General features: G+C 46.0%; 1 protein-coding gene across 9 annotated transcripts in view; it reads right to left on the reverse strand.

The window, feature by feature from the left end:
* The window catches only part of Hdac4 (histone deacetylase 4), a 242,546-nt gene that overhangs the window by 83,165 nt on the left and 141,915 nt on the right, over positions 1 to 17,466 (reverse strand). For 8 of the 9 annotated variants that reach the window (XM_029480595.2, XM_029480630.2, XM_029480609.2 and 5 more), the window contains 2 exons: positions 16,662 to 16,903; positions 445 to 595 (listed from right to left, as the gene is read on the reverse strand). In XM_029480595.2, coding sequence (XP_029336455.1) covers positions 445 to 595; positions 16,662 to 16,903 — 393 coding nt within the window. The remainder of the gene's footprint in view (positions 1 to 444; positions 596 to 16,661; positions 16,904 to 17,466) is intronic. The other variant, XM_029480601.2, reaches the window with a different exon arrangement.

A 17,466-nucleotide genomic window follows, 5' to 3' on the forward strand; every position in this document is an offset into this window, starting at 1 on the left:
CACAGACTGTGACCTCAGCTGCATGTCCACCTATTGGCCAACATCCACTTTGGGGTACTCAGGAAACCTTTCCAAAGGGGTGTGTGTGGGACATAGCAATGTCCTCAGAGTCGGAAGGTGATGTGCTTTACGGCTTTACTCTTCTGTGCATCACTGAAGAGTACTGCCAAACAGTCTAAAGATGGCTGAGTCAACGTGGGAGCCCCAGAATGCCCCTGCACTCGGGCTGATACTGAGTCTTTCTTGACACCTGGATGGTTAGAAACAGGGCCACTGGTTGGTCTCCAGGCCCAATTAAAGTGACCTGAAACAATCACCCTGAAGACACTGATGACTCCTGTGTGGGGTGACAAGCCCCTCCAGAGCTGCCTGGGAAGCAGCACAGGCACCAGAGGCAGTGGGGCCAGCCCTGAGTGCTCACTGTGCCTGCCCACCAGCACTCACTCTCTTTGCCCTTCTCCTTGTTCTTGAGCTGCTGCAGCTTCTGCTCACGGTGCTGCTTCTCCAGCTCCTGCTCTTGCCGGTGCCGCTCCAGTTTCCGCTGGTGCTCCAGCAGCTCCTGCTGGTGCTTCATGGCCAGCATCTCCTGCTGCTGCTGCAGGCAGAGGAGGACAGAGGTCAGAGCCTGGAGACCCACAGACACCCAGGAACCAGCCCACCGTTCCCGGGGTGCTACCTGTCTACCTGCCCATTCATCTAAGGTGCTACAGAGGAAGACAGGGTGCCACGGCCTAAAGTTCCTCTGCTCCTTTAAGGATAAGATTCACAAAATAGCCTTGGATCTCTGCAGAGCACTCAGGAAGAGTAGGTGACTTTGCAGGCTGTAAATGCTCTTTGAGTGTGCCCCACAGAACAGAAATGGTGAAGCCAGCTAGTTCAGCTGCTAGGCATTTCCTTGGACATGGAAGACCTCAGGGATTCCTCCACCAGAGTCCACATTAAGAGTGTGCTTGCAACATACAAGGCAGGTCCAGAGTCAAGCCCAAGATTCTCAGAGTGAATAGAGAGACACTATGTGTGCCGCAGATGTACATTCACCTGGAGTAATGCTGCCCACCTCAAAGCAGAATTAGTACCAATGGGCAAAAAGCACAGGGTTGAGTCAAACAAGCAAATTCAACAGGGCATCGGGTAAGCTCTAGAGCAGAATAAAACCACTGAAAAATGACAAAGAGACTGGTGAGGGGACAAAGGGGTCAGGGGAGGAATGTTGGAGACACTCCAGGACATGTACCACCCACCCACAGCCATGGAAATACATGTTACAGCACACCTAAAGTCTATGTATCTTTATGTAGACATTAGAGCTTATGTTTCAAAATATGGCGCATCTAACGGCATGAAAGTATAAAGTCCTTGTAAGAAACAGTTAAATACAGAAGGTAAAGAAGAAGAAGGACTGCAGGATTTACGATGCATATGAACATTGTCATAAATTAAGAATGTAATGAGCTGCCCATACAGAGGCTGAGGCACAAAGAAAGTAAGGATTCGTAGAGATGGTCAAACGAATGGGAAAAGTGCTTACCCTACTGGTCATATCCCTGTCACTGCACTGTTCTGGTAAACAAGAAGCTTGCCTCCAGCTCAAGCATGTAACCTCGCAGGGCCTCTCACTTCAGCAAGGCCATTGGCTCCTCTTCCTCTGATCCAAGAGCTGTTTCCAACCTTCACTAAACTAGCAGATGGCTATCCTTTGGGCATGGGTATTTTTTGATGTTGCTCCCTCATGGAATGAAGAGTGGCAAGGAGCAGTGATCAAGGAATTGGCAACCAGGTAGCCTGTAGAACTTTCTATGGAAAAAAATATAGCACAGCGTGTCCTCACTCAGCGTAAGTATCAATGATTAAGTATGGAGACAGTCTAGAACTGAACATCCAGCTACTCAAGACTGTGTAGGTCACAGCACAGAATACAGCCATGGCAGGAAACCAACTGAGGCTTGGGACCTTTGGCATGCTTTTCACTTAGACCTGAATTCTACAGCCTTAGAAGGAACTTGTGATGCTAAATTGCTAACCTTGCTTGCCAACTGACTCTATCTGGAAGCTACTGCAACCCCAGGCTGCTGGGACCTCCTGTGAGGCATTTTCTTTTCTCTTTTTCTTCTTTTTTTGAGACAGGGTGTGTAGGCTTGGCTGGCCTAAAACACAGAGATGCCTCTGCCTGCTGAGTGCAGGGTTAAAGGTGTGCACCAACATGCCTGGATTTGTGAGGGATTTCTTAATCAGATTATTTGAAGCAGAAAGAGCCACCCTAAATCTGGGCCACACCTTAGGGTGGCAGCACAGACAAAGGAGACAGAAGAAAGAAAAGTTTGCTTTTGTTTGCTTGCCTTCACTCTCAATGGCAAATTCATCTGCCTTGTTTCTGATACATTCATTCCTTGGCTAGTATTTATAGCTTACTTCTTTGGGATTCCAACATAGATTGAAGATCAGAACTTCTGTGCCAGACTGGGCTTACTGAGACATCTATCCTCAGAGATTGAGCAATTACTGTATTCTTAGCCTCTCCCTCATGAGACTACCAGACCAAAGCCTGTAAGCCAGTCTACTAAACCTCCTTTAGTGTGTGTGTGTGTGTGTGTGTGTGTGTAAAATATATCTCTCCACCACATCAGTTCTGTTCCTTTAGAGATCCCTGACTAAGAAAGAACAGTTTAAAAGAGGAAACTAAAGCAAAGAGGCAGTCTAATAAAGGTTTTACCTTAGGTGGACCGGCTCCTGAGCAGTTTTGATGATGCCCACATGGGAAAACAGCTAATCCTTCAGCATATGCTTGAATATATGAACTAGCTGTGTGAGGTCCAAGTATGTGCGCATATGAATGTACACAGGTGTGGTTTCAGTAAACATGTGTCAAGATGGCTCCACTTCACACATGGAGTGTGTGCACTTCATATGCTGCCTCATGTCATCTCCAGCAAGACTTTATGGAAGACAAACAGATGGACCCAGAGATATGTTCAATCTCTTGATGCTGGATGATCACTCAAAAGAGGAGCTTAAGCCAACCTTCACGAACTACATATAGTGCTGCCAGGAGGCTAGTGCAGCCACAGCTAATCCTGACACACACATTTCAAGGTTCATGCTTCTAGAAGTGCCCAAGCTGCACACAGAAGGCCTTCTTGTACTCTCCTCTAACCACAGGCCTTACAGCTCCCTGGTTGGATTTCTTCCCAAGACTGTCTATCACCAGCTTCCACAGTCAACTACAGCACTGGGTAGACTGAGGGGGTGGGACTGTAAACTGCTCTGAGTTTGTTCCAATCAGAATCACAATATGCCACTTACTCAGCATGGGAAATTCAAGTCATATTATATCAAGAATGTGATGGAAAAGTGACAGCAATTGTATAATTGTTTCCACCCCAACAGTCAAACCTGTGTGGCCCAGGCATTGAGCCACTCAGATTACTTTCAATAAAACATAAACATGAGCAAAATAAACAGGGCCACCAACTTATTCATACCATGGGCATAATACAAGAGGTGCTGGTCCCTGTCCTGTGGGGCTATCTTGGAAGACCCAGGCAAATTCTCAGGCTACCATACCTACACAGACACCCTGGGGCTGACCTAACCTAGCCCCAGCCCCTAGGACAGAGATTATAGCTCTGTTCTCACCTGTGCTATATCCCCACAACCTGCCAAGTAAGCCTTCCTAGTCTGGCTTCCCTATTGCTATAGAAGTAAGCCAGAAGAGGTTAGAGCCTCAAGACTCCTCAGAGCTGTCCAGTCAAAACTGTGATTGGGTGCAACAAAGATTTACTGGGCAAACTGAGCAGGTGGCACTGTCTGTGCCATAGTCCCTGTCTATGTAGACTTTCGAGAGCTCTCCTGAGAAAATCAGTTACTAAGAAGATTCATGGGGCAAAGGTCATTTGCAGCCAGGTGTATGGCAGATTAACTGGAGAGGGTACAGGAATTCCCTCTAACAGCTTAGAAAAAGGGACTGAGAGAACAATGAAAGACTGCCCAGGCCTGCCCAGACCCTACAATGGCTACCTTCCCCACAGAAAGGCCACTTGCAGAAAGCTTAACACTGTGTCCAGCAACAGTGGGTGCAGGGGGCGGTCAGAGAAGGCCAGCAGAGACTACTGGCTCTCTGGTTTCTATTTCAAACAGCCACTAAAATGGCCTCTAAAGTGGCTCTCTGCCCTGAGCTGGCAGCATGCTTCAGCAGAGTATGAGGTGACACAGCAGGAAGGAAAGATGGGCAGCTCAGCTGCCTGGTTTGGTCTGTCCTCACAGAAGCACCACACACTTTGCTTGCTGCCTTCCCCATGCTTCCACGGGCAGCAGTACTGCCCCACAATGAAGACGAAATGACAAGGAGCGTGAAAACACTCTGAAAGTCTGATATGAGGTTGGCATGTGTACTTCCACAGTTTTATCTTGAGTCTGTTTCTGAAACACATCCCCTAAAGAGGACGGTGTCTTACAGAGGACAGCTGAAAGTCAAGAGGAAGTTATCAGCAAGTTACAACCTAGCTGGATGGATGGGACAAGGGACCAAACCCAAGTCTCAAAATTGCATCCTCACTTGGCCACCCTTGTTGATAGCAGTCAATATATAGATAAGTCTAACATAAGTCAGGATCTAAGCTCCTCTCAGCCAATGGCACTGAGCCACTGAACCCAGCTCCAGGACTTATAATAACTTCAGAACAGTAACATTTTTCTATCCTTTATGGAAAAATCAAGTTATAACACTTTGCACTAAGCTTCATTCCAAGAGACTACTCCCAGCCATTCTAGGAAAGCCTCATTGTATAGTCCACATATTCATGGACTATAGGGCTGCCAGAATAACATCTGTGAATAAGTAGGGTCAGTCAGAGAGTTCTTAAAGGTATGGTGGTGGTGTCCACAGGTAATGCACCCTCAATGGGTCACTAGGCAACTGGCATCAGGTTAACTTTTTACCTGTTTTAATCACCTTTGGAAAGTAAACATGGCGACATTTTAACAAATAATAGTGCAATTATTTTATAATCATCCATTCCAAGAAACAGTCCTATACAACTAGCTCTGCTCAGAGACACCCAACTCAGGAGCATGGAGTGGGTCATTGATGAAGAGTCTCTCTGTATTTTCCCTTAGTAACTAGAAGGAAAGCGAGTATCCTGTTATAGTCACAAAGACATGCAAATCTGAAATTTAAGAGATACAGATTGCAAATAATGGCCAGATTCCCAAAGACACCCCAGAACAATGCTGCTGGTCCTGTGTGTCATGACATCTTGAGGTCATGTTGCTAGGGCAGAAAGAACTAACCAGATCTGTGTTCCTCAGCCCATTACCACAGAACACTGTCAGTGACCGGCTGTGACCCAGGCACTCGGATCTTTGCTTCTTTCCTTTCTTTGACCACACATAGTATCTGTCACAAGAATCTCCCTCCTTGGTTCTGCAAGGGCAGGGCCTGTACTGTCCAGGGAGAAGACACCACTGAGTGTAGAATCCAGACCATAATAACAAGCCTTCTGGAAGAGCTGACTTTACACTGGGTAAAGTCAGCTATCTGCAAGTAGTAACTCACTACCATATCCAAGACTCTGCCAAGGTAGAGGGATAATGCTGAGAAGAGATCTTCCGCAGATGCAATCCATATCACCACAGGGCAGTTTAGAATAAGATGACCACAGTGTGGTGGCTCCAATGAGGATATGCTGGCATAGGCTCACATACTGGAATCCTTGGTCCCCAGTTGGTGGAGCTGTTTGGGAAGGATTAGGAGGTGTACCACTAGGGGCAGGCTTTGAGGTTTCAAAAGCACACATCATTCTCAGTCAGCTCTTCTCAGCCTGATGACTGTTCTCAGGATGTGCCCTTGCAGATACTGAGCGGGTGCCAGGCCTCCTGCCTGTTCCCACGCTCCCTGCCATGACGGTCGTGGGCTCACCCTTCGAAATCATGAGTCCCCCAATTCTGTGACAGAGAGCACAAAATATTGTGTTGAGAATAACCAGAAGATAAACCTTTTGCAGAGGAGGCTACTGTTGTGTGTCTCTTGGTATAAAAGTGCCTGCAGTGGGAACAGGAAATTCTGTTTTAAAAGAAAAGAAATATAGGAACTCTTCTATAAACTGCCTTGGCCATGGTGTTTTATCATAGTCACAGAAAAATAAGACACATAGCCAAAATTTTCTAACAAAACAAAAACAAAGACAATAACAGCAGGGCCACTATTCTAATTGGAACTTAAACCAGGTTCACTTTTAAGCCAATGCTCAGTTTTGAGCCACATACTTATCCCAAACTTAATTTAATTGACCCCAACTTTTAAATTTACTAGACATTCAATTTAATAGACATTTTTTTCGTGTAAACCCAATCAGACTTTTTAAAAGTGAACAAAGATAAAAGCCTTCTTTGCTAACAGGCCTTAAATGCTGAGGACAGTGTTCACCCACTGCTCCAGCAGGGCAGAGAACCTTCTGGGTCTCTAGGAAGCTCCCATTATCCCTATTGACTACTGACCAGCCAACCAGAAGAGGTTACAGTCAAGCTCAAGTCTCATGACACATGGTACTAACATCTTAATGCTGCTCACGGCACTGCTCAAACACCAACCTTTCTGTCATAGCCTCAACAGAACTCAAGCTGAAGCAATGTAGGAAAACTGTTCTGTGGATCAGAGGGGTACTCTTGACCCTAATATTCCTAGGGCAGGAATTTCAGGTACTATGTGTGAGCCTGCATGTGTGTGTGTCCTACAGCCACATGTGCCCAGCTGATTTAAGAGGCATATAGACTTTACATGATGGATGGTCCCCACACAAGCTTTTTTCTCAAAGATGTATGTTAGTTACTTTTTCCATTATTGTGACAAAATATTGGACAACAGCCTCTTAAATAAGTATGTACTTGGAATCAGAGTTGGTGTACGGGATAGTTCGTTGTCAACTTGTCAAAAGGTAAAGTCATTTGAGAAGAGGGAATCTCAATTGAGAAACTGCCTTCATAAGAGCTGAGTTGCAGACAAGCCTATAGGACATTTTCTTAATTAATGATGATAGGAGACGGCCCAGCCCATTGTGGGTGGTGCCATCCCGGGGTTGATAGTCCTGGATTTTATAAGAAAGCAGGCTGAGCAAACCATGGTAGCAAGCCAGTAAGCAGCACCCTTCCATGGCCTCTGCATCAGCTCCTGCCTCCAGGATCCTGCCTTGCTTGAGTTCCTATCCTGACTTCCTTTGATGATGAACAATGATGTGGAAGCATATCCTTTCCTCCCCAAGTTGCTTTGATCATGGTGTTTTACCATAGCAACAGTCACCCTAACTAGGACAGCTGAAGAATGAATACACAGTCTACCATGGTGAGGAGCAGTCAGGAAGCAGAGAGAGAGGAATGCTGCTACTCAGACTCAGGTTACTTTCTCTTCTTCATTCAGTCCAGGACTCCAGCCTATGAACAGTATTGTTCATATTTAGGGTGGATCTTCCCACATCAATTAACCCAATCGAGAATGCCAAGACATGTCAGATGTTTGCTTCCTAGGTGATTCTAGGTCCTGTCAAGTTGACAATATTCAATAAGTCAAGGGTGTTTTTCTGACCAGAAGTAATACCAAGGAGCTGGAGAGAAGGCTCGCAGTTATGAGCACTGGTTGCTCTTCCAGAGGATACCAGTTCAATTCCCAGCATCCACATGGTAGCTCACAACTGTCTGTAACTCCAGTTCCAGGGTTTCTGACACCCTCGTACAGACACACATACAGGCAAAACAACAATGAATGTAAAATAAAAATAAATTATAGAAAGTAATATCAAATATGAAATTATGAATAAGTAAATCACCTACAGTTGCTCACCAGGGCATCTAGCTCAGCAAACAGAAAATCTAGACGTAAAACCAGACCCCAACCACCCACAGATCCTGGGCCAACTTCCTCACATTACTGGGCCTCAAAAAACAAACTCATATAAGGGATTTGCATAATCATCTAAACATAGCCATTTTTTCAATGAAAGCTGGTTCCTGATCCATCTTGACACTTAGGGACAGACTGTAACATCCAGCAGCCTGATCTGTATGGTCTGGAGAATGTTCTACAATAGCTATACTTATCATTTTGAATGAGTGAGTTTAATAAGTATAATTTATTTAGTATAATTTATTTTTATTTTACAGGATGGAGCAGATAGCTAGAAACAGCAGAGAGACAGACTGTAAAATACTATCTACATGTATAGCACCAGCAGAGAAGTCTAGAGTGGCCCAAGTGAGGAAGCAGAAGAAATGTAACATTAGACTGGAGGCTTGTAACCAGCAGGCTTAAGGCACTGGGAAAGCCCCACCAAAACAGTCAGCTTGAGATTCCAACTTAGATCATCTCTGGGGGAGCAAAGTGTCCCTTCCCTTCAGGTGAGGTGTCCAATAAAAGAACAAACAGCAACAGACAGTATCATCAAATCCTGCTAGCAGAAACCAACTGGGGTGGTTGAGATAGTGGGAGTTCCTGGTTGCACTTTCTCAATGGCTGAACTTCCAGTTTCCTGTTCCCACTGCAGGCACTTTTATATCAGGAGACAAACAACAGTAGCCTCCTCTGCAAAAGGTTTATTACTTCCTGGCTGTTCCCAACACAATACTTTATGCTCCCTGTCACAGAACTGGGGGTGGGAGGGTCAGCTTCTCCCCAAACAAGGGATACTCTGAGACTAAAACATGCTTGGGTCTGAAATGGGGAAAGGGAACCCCACTTCCAGAGCCAGCTTTTTAGTGAGTTCTAATACTACAAGACAATTTATCAATAAAATGTACATTACATATCCCCTCCCATGTAGGGGGAAGGCTGCCTGCATGCTTCCCAGAGTGAATGTATGCACTGATCTTGCAGCCACAGAATTCTTCTGGCCGTGATACCTTTAGGCTTCATCCTCACTCTTTGGATACCAGCAGGGCCAGAAAGCTGTCAGTGAACCTGTGATAGTCACATACCTGAGGGCCAAAGTCAAAAAAGAGTAGTTTGAGAGGGGCCACTGTCACCTCTGCTAGTTCTCTTCGATATGGACCAGACAGACCCAGTTTGGATAAATGTCATATTTAACATGTTAGCCTCAAGAACTAGAGGAAGAGAATGAGAGTTGCCACCCTGTCGATGGGAGCTCCCAGGAAGAGGCCAGCCAGCACGGACAATAGCAGTGTAAGCCCTATGGGAATGAACCCACTTGCCTCCATCCCCACTACCACTGTAAGACTCAAGCCAAGCTAAGCAAATGCATGGATCCTTCTTCTCTTCCAACACTGCACACAGAGTTTAGCTACAGGTGGATCATGCTCAAGATCATGAGTGGCTGTGATGGTGCAGACTATACCAGCTCCCACGGCAGCTTGTCCTGGAGCACAGCTGGCCTGTTCTCAAGCCTTCCACATTGTACAAGGCCTATTAGTCTACCCAGATGTGGTCAAACAGCTTTCTTGTCGCCTACCCTCATGTGATTTAAAAAAGATAACACTGGAGATAAAATGAGGGTAAATCAAGCACATTCTTGAAGACAGAGTAAAATCCAAGTCTCGGCAAAAATTTGAGAAGGAAGAGATAGGACACAACCAGTCTGCTGTGGTAAATCCTGTCTGTCTTGATGGACTTAGACATATATTTCCTTAAAGCTTCCAATGCTCAGTATGTGGCTTTATTTAAAGATGTTCAGAGAGCCTTTAAGGCAGAATCTCATGTGGTTTTCTGAGATAAGCACAGGGCAGCATCCATTATGCTCTTTAGCTGAAACATACAAACAGAGTCTGAGCATGGACCTGCTGACTGGCAGGGCGTGTGGTATTTGTCCATGGTTTGTAATGGAGCATTTGGGATTAAAATGTCCCAGGGCTCTCAATGAGAAACCACTTCTATCTCCACTGAACCAACTGGCTCAAATCCAAAGGCAACCTCATCACAGCACCCTGGAAATAATTCATCCTTCTAGGCACACTCAGCAGTGAGCCATACCCCCACAGGTCTGAGCCCATACACTCAAGTGTTAAAAAGACAAGCAGGTGCACCATCCATCGGGAAGGTCTAGGGAAGGAAGGCGAGTGCCAACAGTAGAGCCTGTGCCAGGGTTGGAATGGGAGATATCCCGTGGGCCAGAGCAACAGCATCATTAAGGCACACAGGGTATCAAGAATAACAGAGGTGGTCAGGAAGAAGACAACAGGAGCAGTCTAAGGACAGAGACCCAAAGCAGCATAGCAGCCTGCATTTGTGTATATTTGTGTGTGTGTGTACTCTCAGAAAGGCTGTACACCTCCTCGAGTATATAGCTCTTCTAAGCTTCACCCCATCTATCAACAGCCAGACTCCAACTTTTGATCTTCAAACTGTAGCTCAGCACTGCACTCTCCTGGCCATGGTACCTTTAGGTGCCAGCGGGGCCTAGCCATCAACATACTGACACACAGAAGGTGTCAGTGAACCTGGGACAGCCAGAGTCAGCAAAGAGTAGCCAGTGTTAGTTACCTGTGTCTTACCACAGTCAGGGGTCTGTGAAGATTATCAACTTCTACTGTTAACTTGTAAATATACAGAAAGCTATTCTTGTCTGCAGACACCACAGCCCAGAGGAGAAAGCAGACTTGGGAAGCACAAAGCCTAATGCTCAGGAGCCAGGAGCTCCTGGAACAAATGAGGCATCATCAGGATGGCACCAGAGTGCCATCAATGCTCTTGAGTGTAAGGTGAACTTGTCACAGAGAGCCCCAGGTGCAGGGCTGGTCTGCATTAACTTCTTAGGGCTTAAGAAGACTGACCAGGTCACCAAGGGCATGACTTCCCAGGGTCCTTCCCCATCATGAGTAGGGCTTCAAGCAACATGCCCTGGACTACTTGGAACAAGAGGTGTAAAGATTAATCTTCACTGTCAACTTGGTAAGATCTAGAAACACTAAGGAAACAACCCTGGATGCATCTGTGAGGGCGTTTCCAGAAACTCCCTTAACAAATGGGAGGCTTGCCCTGAATGAAGTGACACCAATTCCCTGGGTCAGGGCCCCAATTAAAAAAGGGAAAAAAGGTGGTAAATATCAGAATTTCTCTCTCTCTGGTCCTAAGGGATCCAGAAATGAACAGTCACCTCATGCCCCTACACCCTACTGAGCACAGACTGTAAACCTTTTTCAACTGTGAGGTTTAACCCATTCTCCCTAAACTTGCTGTTTCTCAGGTCACAGTACTGAGTAAAGTAACTACCATCGCCTTGCTCTCCACGGCCACACAACCAAGTTCCTTTCCTCTGGAGTTGACAACCTGAGCTTGAGCAGTATTCTCTACTGCTTAGACTATAAAGATCTTGGAGGCTAGGGCATGGGAAGGAGCACTCCGATGCTGCTGCTCCTTCAGACAGGAAGATAGCAGTAGGATCTAAGTCAGGACTCTGCATAGGCACCTGTCTAGAGATCAAAGCAAGGATTGTCCCACAGTGTCAGTAGGGCCTCACAGACGTTGAAAGAGATGAGAAAATTTCAGTTAATTCAAAAGAAGAATAAAAGGAAACTATCTTTGTTTGCAGATAACACAAGTAACCCAGAAAAAAAAATCAGTATCAGAAAATTCTATCCAGTTATTCTAGATAACATGTAAGAAAGAAATCCAGGGCTCATCTGTACATTAGCAGTAAGTGAGCATGAAAAATGAAAATACAGAAACATATTTATTCACAATAAAGACAAAAACATATTATGTCCCAGATTAGACATTTATATGCATTAATTGAAAAATAAAAACAAGGATTTACTAGGGTAGAAATTATAAATAAACAAATAACTTGTTTCTCAAGTACAAATTCAATACTAGGAAGCCATGACCCCACAATCTGAAGTAATTCTTGGCATAACTGTGGGGACTTCATGAGAATGGTTGTGAAGTTCATCAAGGAAAAGAAACAGGCCAGACAAGCCCAGGAAACTCTTGGCAGAGTGACACGGTGTGGGGAGATGGGCAGTCAGCCTAATGTCTATGTGGGCACCATGGAGGCTGCATGATGCCCAGTATAAGGATGTAGCAAGGGAGCAAGCTAGATACAGCCACAGACATGTAAATGGAACACAGATACATGAGAGGGAACAGAGGTGGCATTTTTTATGTGTTCAGAAAGAACATCTGATTCATGACAGGAAAAGTGGGTGACTACTCTGTATCAAGTGAGAATGAATGGTGGAGGCTGGAATAATGTCCTTATTCATAAAGAGCACTCCTACACCTATGAGAAACGACCAGCACTGCAGGTGAAAACAGCACAGCAAATCATAGAAGAAATGCAGGCAGCCACAATGCATACAGAGAAGGCTGACTACACTGGCAATCATGGAGGCGCTGAGCGATGTGCTAGCTAACGTTCTATCAACTTTATACACATTAGGAGGCATCTGAGAGGTGGAAACCCCAACTGGGAAATGCCTCCATGAGACTGGGCTGTGGGCAAGCCTTTAGCATTTTTTTTAAAGAAAATTGATATAAGATGTGGGTGGGGCCATTCTTGGGCTGCTGTTCCTGGGTTTAAAAAAAGGAGGCTGAGCAAGCCACAGGGAGCAAGCCAGTAAGCAGCACTCCTTCATGGTCTCTGCATCAGCTCCTGCCTCCAGGTTCCCAGCCTAAGTTCCTGTCTTGAGTTCCTTCAGTGAGAGAATATAGCTTGCTTTTGGCCATGGTGTTTTTGCATAGCAACAGTAACCCTGACTAAGACATACAGGAAATGTGGGAGAGGATAGTGAAGCCAATGAAGGATAGATGGCCTAGGAATGTCACTCATCCTGTTTCTCAGGCCCTAGGAGAAGTGGTCACTGCTAACATGTTGTAGTACCAGCCCTATACCAAGCCCCTGTGCCCAACGGTCTTGTATCATAGCAGTGTGGATGCTCTTCTCTGCTCCATAGCAGAATGGATGTTCTCTAAATCTTTTAGTTACCTCCCTTCCAGCCTCTCAGGATGCATCTATGGTTATAATAGGCGGCATGCCCTGGCAATTTCTGAATTAAGTTCATCTTGGAAAGTCAGTTTCTGTGTCACTCATTTTAGATTATCCATTGACCCTTCAGGTTGGGGGACTGGATTTACATAGGAAAGGGGAAAGCTGACCTTCAGGGTTCAGCTGAACAGTGCATGGATGATAGTGACAGTAATTAAACATCTGATTCTTTAACCAAAGGACAGGTGAGCCAGGCTTAGAAGGAGCAGTAAGCAATCTTCTCCTAGAGGAGGAAACTGCTGTAATCTAGTCCTAACGGAGGGAAAGGTTGGCCTGTAGTAGCCCAGGTCAACTCTGGGGCCTGAAGTCTCTGTGGAGAAGGAGGGGCAGGGCCCAAGGCTATCTTGCTAACCCTGCACTACAAGTACAAACACTAGAAAGTGCATTTCTGTGGTAAAAAGGTACCTCTAAATACTAAAAATACAACTGCAAATGTACAAGGTGAGTATTCTGGGCCACTGTCTTGACTTTCCATGCCACCTGGGCCTGAAACAGCAGACAGCCTCTGTAAGGGCAATTCTGGCTAATGACACAGCACCCCCTCTCCATTCAGCTGCCCCACCCCCTCAGGCTAGGGAGAAAAGAGCAGAATAGCAAGGTTTACACCAGGGATAAGGTGATTCTGAGAATTACAACCCCTGGAAAGACCTTGTTTATCCCAAATTACCAACTGAAGTTTTACTTTAAAAACTACTCCTGTTCCAATTATAAATTCTATTCAAATTGACTGATGATTTAATGACACTAATTAGATTGTGTGTTCAAGAAATCTGTCTGACAAACCCCACTGCCAAGTGTCGTTAACAATATGATGGCATGAAGAGAGTTTAAACCATCAAAACAAAAGACTGCTAATGCAATGACACAATTACACAGTCAAAAGGCTTTTTTAAATCTCAATTTTAATAATAAAAAAAGAGATATTAAAACACAAAGGAAAATGTAACCTTGAATTGTTATGATGCTGAAATCTCATCTGAGGCCAGCCCTGAAGCTATGTTTCTGGGCCTACAGAATCTCTTCTAGGATCTAGAAATATGGGGTAGAGGGGCGTGCTGCTAGAGACTCACCTGGGCTGACACCAGAAAGTGCTAATAAGCAAGACTGGTCAGAGACTACACCCTGGCTGATGGAACCCTAACTCAAAGATCTTTGTTATGCTTCTTGCTCCTGCCCTGGAAACTCATATAGGTACTTAAGATTTCTGAGACCCTCACTATTTAAAGCATGGGAATACTCACTGTTCTAATCAACTGACAGAACAAGAACACAACATTGACTATTCACTATACCTGTTAGAGCCTTCCACTGCACAACTGGTCTATCTTCCTGTCATGCTGCATGCTGCTGGCAAGGATCGTGTGTATAAACAGCTGTGGACAGGAATGTTTAATGATGGGAACATCACAGGTAAACTGTAATTTAGCAGAGCTCCCTAGTCTGTTTTTGGCCAGGGTCTACACTGAGACTGGAGGAAAGCCGGTGCATGCACAGGTACGGCTGGTTCTGAGATAGCCAGTAGAGTAAGGGCGTGTCCAGCTGAGGTCCACTGCCCTGAACCTGTGTCTCATGGCACAGGGCTCACTATACTGTTTTCAAGCTTTTGGTCTGGTCTTCACTAGTATCACCCAAAAGCCTGGAATTAACATAGGTGAATCCCTGGCAGAGCTCCTCTGTATACAGAGCCAGCTTTCAGAAAGGGACTCAGGCCCAGAAACTTGGCCACAAAACCAGCCCCTGGGAACGGAACTCAAAAGTGCAGCAAAAAGCTCAATGTTGCAGGACAGAGGCCATCCTACAGGCTTGTCCAGAGACGCAATGCAGCATCAAGACCTGAAATCACAGAGAAGGGACAAACTGTAAACTTGTAATAATAGTGAGAAGGGGCCATGATGACACTGAGTCAGGAAGCTGCTACCGAGGAGCTGTGGCCACAAAGAATACAAAAAAAAGCTAAAAATTTGGGGTTGAACTGCTTCTTAAGAGGCACAGATATGTGAGGCTATGACTCATGTCGAAAATAAGGCAGCAGCCTGGTGAGGTGGCACTCAGTCAGCTGGCACATCAGGGCTATTGGGTGCCACTGCCTAAAATGACTTTTACTGCTTTCCAGCTGGCACACCGTCCTGCCTGAGGCCAACCTGAAACACACAGCTCCTAGTCCTGGAAAACAGGGCCCCATGGGAGGTGGCCCTGACCATCCTCAGCAGAGCACTGGGCAATTATCAGCAAGGCAATTCTTCCCTAGGTCTGGTGTTGGCCTCTCCTACCAGGTAAAAAAGGATTCAAGGATGATGAGCTTGGTCCTGGTAGAGTCAGTCCTTAACTAGCCCATTCTAACCTAAGAGCATGGAGCAGCAGCAGCAGCAGCAGCAGCAGCAACAACCTCCCATCCTAGGACACTTAAGAGAGCAACCATCACAATACCAAAGGCCCCAGCCTCCTTACAGGCAGCTTTCAGAGCCCAGGGTGAGGTTTCTAGATCCTCTTTCTCACAAGGCCCAAGCAGGACAATGTTCTCAGCACACATTCCTGAAAGGGAACCTAGAGCTGCTACTGGGTCTATTCACCAGGGCAGGCAGGGCTCTGCTATCTAAACCAGTGGCGAGCCTTATGCAGACTCTTAGGAATCTACAGTATAGCCTATATAGATAGGAGTCATTGCCCAGGACCCTCCCACAGGTTATAAGACTGGTCTAGTGATGGCAGCATTGCAGAGTGGTAAGTACCAATCCAGGCCCAGGGGTTCTAGATGCTGGGACTCCATCTTGGTCCTGTTCTCTTGGGTAGGGAAAGTGGGTCTAAGAAAGCTGCTCCGTGCAGTGACTGAACTAGGACAGCGATGTCTGACTGTATATCCTCCATTCTAAGCCCAGCTAAGCCTCAGATGCAACTACCATGACCAATACAGTACAATCACATGACACTCAGGGCAGGACCCAATCCCTTACCACAGTAAAGACTGTTTGTTGCCAAAGCTATTATGTGTTGCGTGATTCTGTTATACAGCTGTGGGCAACTCGAACAACTCGTGTGGGTGGCTTTTTGCTTTATTGTGACGAGTGCAAGTGTAGTTTCTACTGGACAGTGTGGCTCAATATGGTTCTCAGTAGAGATTTTCCTGGCCTACCAGTTTCACCATGTATCTACATACCACTTGTGTGGGTTTCTTTTCAACTTATTTAATCTGAAATTCTGGCTATCTTTCTACATGTATTTTTAGAAGGCAACTTCTATACAATGAGGTCCTGAGTCCTCTTCAGGATGCATAAAACCTAGGACATTTGCAACAGCCTTAAAGTGAGGGTCACCTGGTACCTGGGCTTTGACATTCTGTGAGTAAGACTGTACATTTGGGACAAAAGGAATCACATGCCACCCAGAGGGTATTTAGTTCTCGGGTCTTAGCATTCCATAGATGATGCCAATCCTGGGAACAAAAGGAGAAGATGTCACCCAGAAAGTACCTGGACTACGTACTAGATGGATAAAGCCCATCCTGGGCACAGAAAAAGAAGCTGCCACCTGTCTATACCTCAGTACTAGATAAAATCATACCAACCATGGGGAAGAAGAAGCAGATATCATCCAGAGGGTACCTGATTCACATGTCTAAGCTCTCCAGGGGTAAACAGACCATGGACAGAAGGACATATGGCACAGCCCAAGGTTGCTGCTCACCTTGATATGTTCATGCAACTGTGCCTCATGCTGTCGGGACAACTGCTCATGTTGACGCTGGAACTCTGCAATGAGTATCTGCCGCTGGATCTGCTGCTTCTGTTTCAATGCTAGGAGTTCCTGCTGCAGTTGCTGCTCCCGCAATGCAGGTTCCAAGGGCAGTGAGAACTGGTGGTCCAAGCGCAGGTCCATGGGTACTGCTGTAGGGGCCACTTGCAGAGGCAGCGCTGTAGCCACGTCCACTGTAGAGAGAGCACAACACAGGAGAGTGGCTCACTATGTCAGCAAAGCTAGCCTTGAGGTATGGGTCCCTCTTTCCCTGTAAAGCCTAGATGTAACTATCATGGTGTGTTGGTGGTCCAAAGGGCATCTGGTGTCCCTTGGCCGAAGGCCTGGTAGGCTCAACGCACAAAGCTCAGAGATCCCAGGGCTTTGTCCTCAAGCATAAAGATCTTAACAGCAATGAGAGATCTGGTGAGGAAACATACTTGCATCGAGTTCCTACTACCCCACCCTTTGTCAAAATGAGAGGCCCCACTCTCAAAGGACCCCACTGCAGACCCAAAGGCCTATCTGATGTCATACTGGTAAAAGCCTACGCTTAGCCAAGCAAGAAGCCAAGTGCCAATACTTGGACAGACAAACTGCCTGTACTTTGCTTCTGCTCCTTCTCTGAATGAAGCCACTGCAGAGCTATGTGTGAGCCTCAAGAACAGTGTGTGCCATAGAAGTGGTCCAGATAGACACTCAAGTGAAGAGCCTGTTGCCATGGTAAAATGAGCACCCTCTTGAAAAACATGTTTAC

The sequence above is a fragment of the Mus caroli genome, unplaced genomic scaffold (genome assembly GCF_978045245.1).
Source record: "Mus caroli unplaced genomic scaffold, Mus_caroli_1 scaffold_1, whole genome shotgun sequence".
NCBI classification, from domain to species: domain Eukaryota; kingdom Metazoa; phylum Chordata; class Mammalia; order Rodentia; family Muridae; genus Mus; species Mus caroli.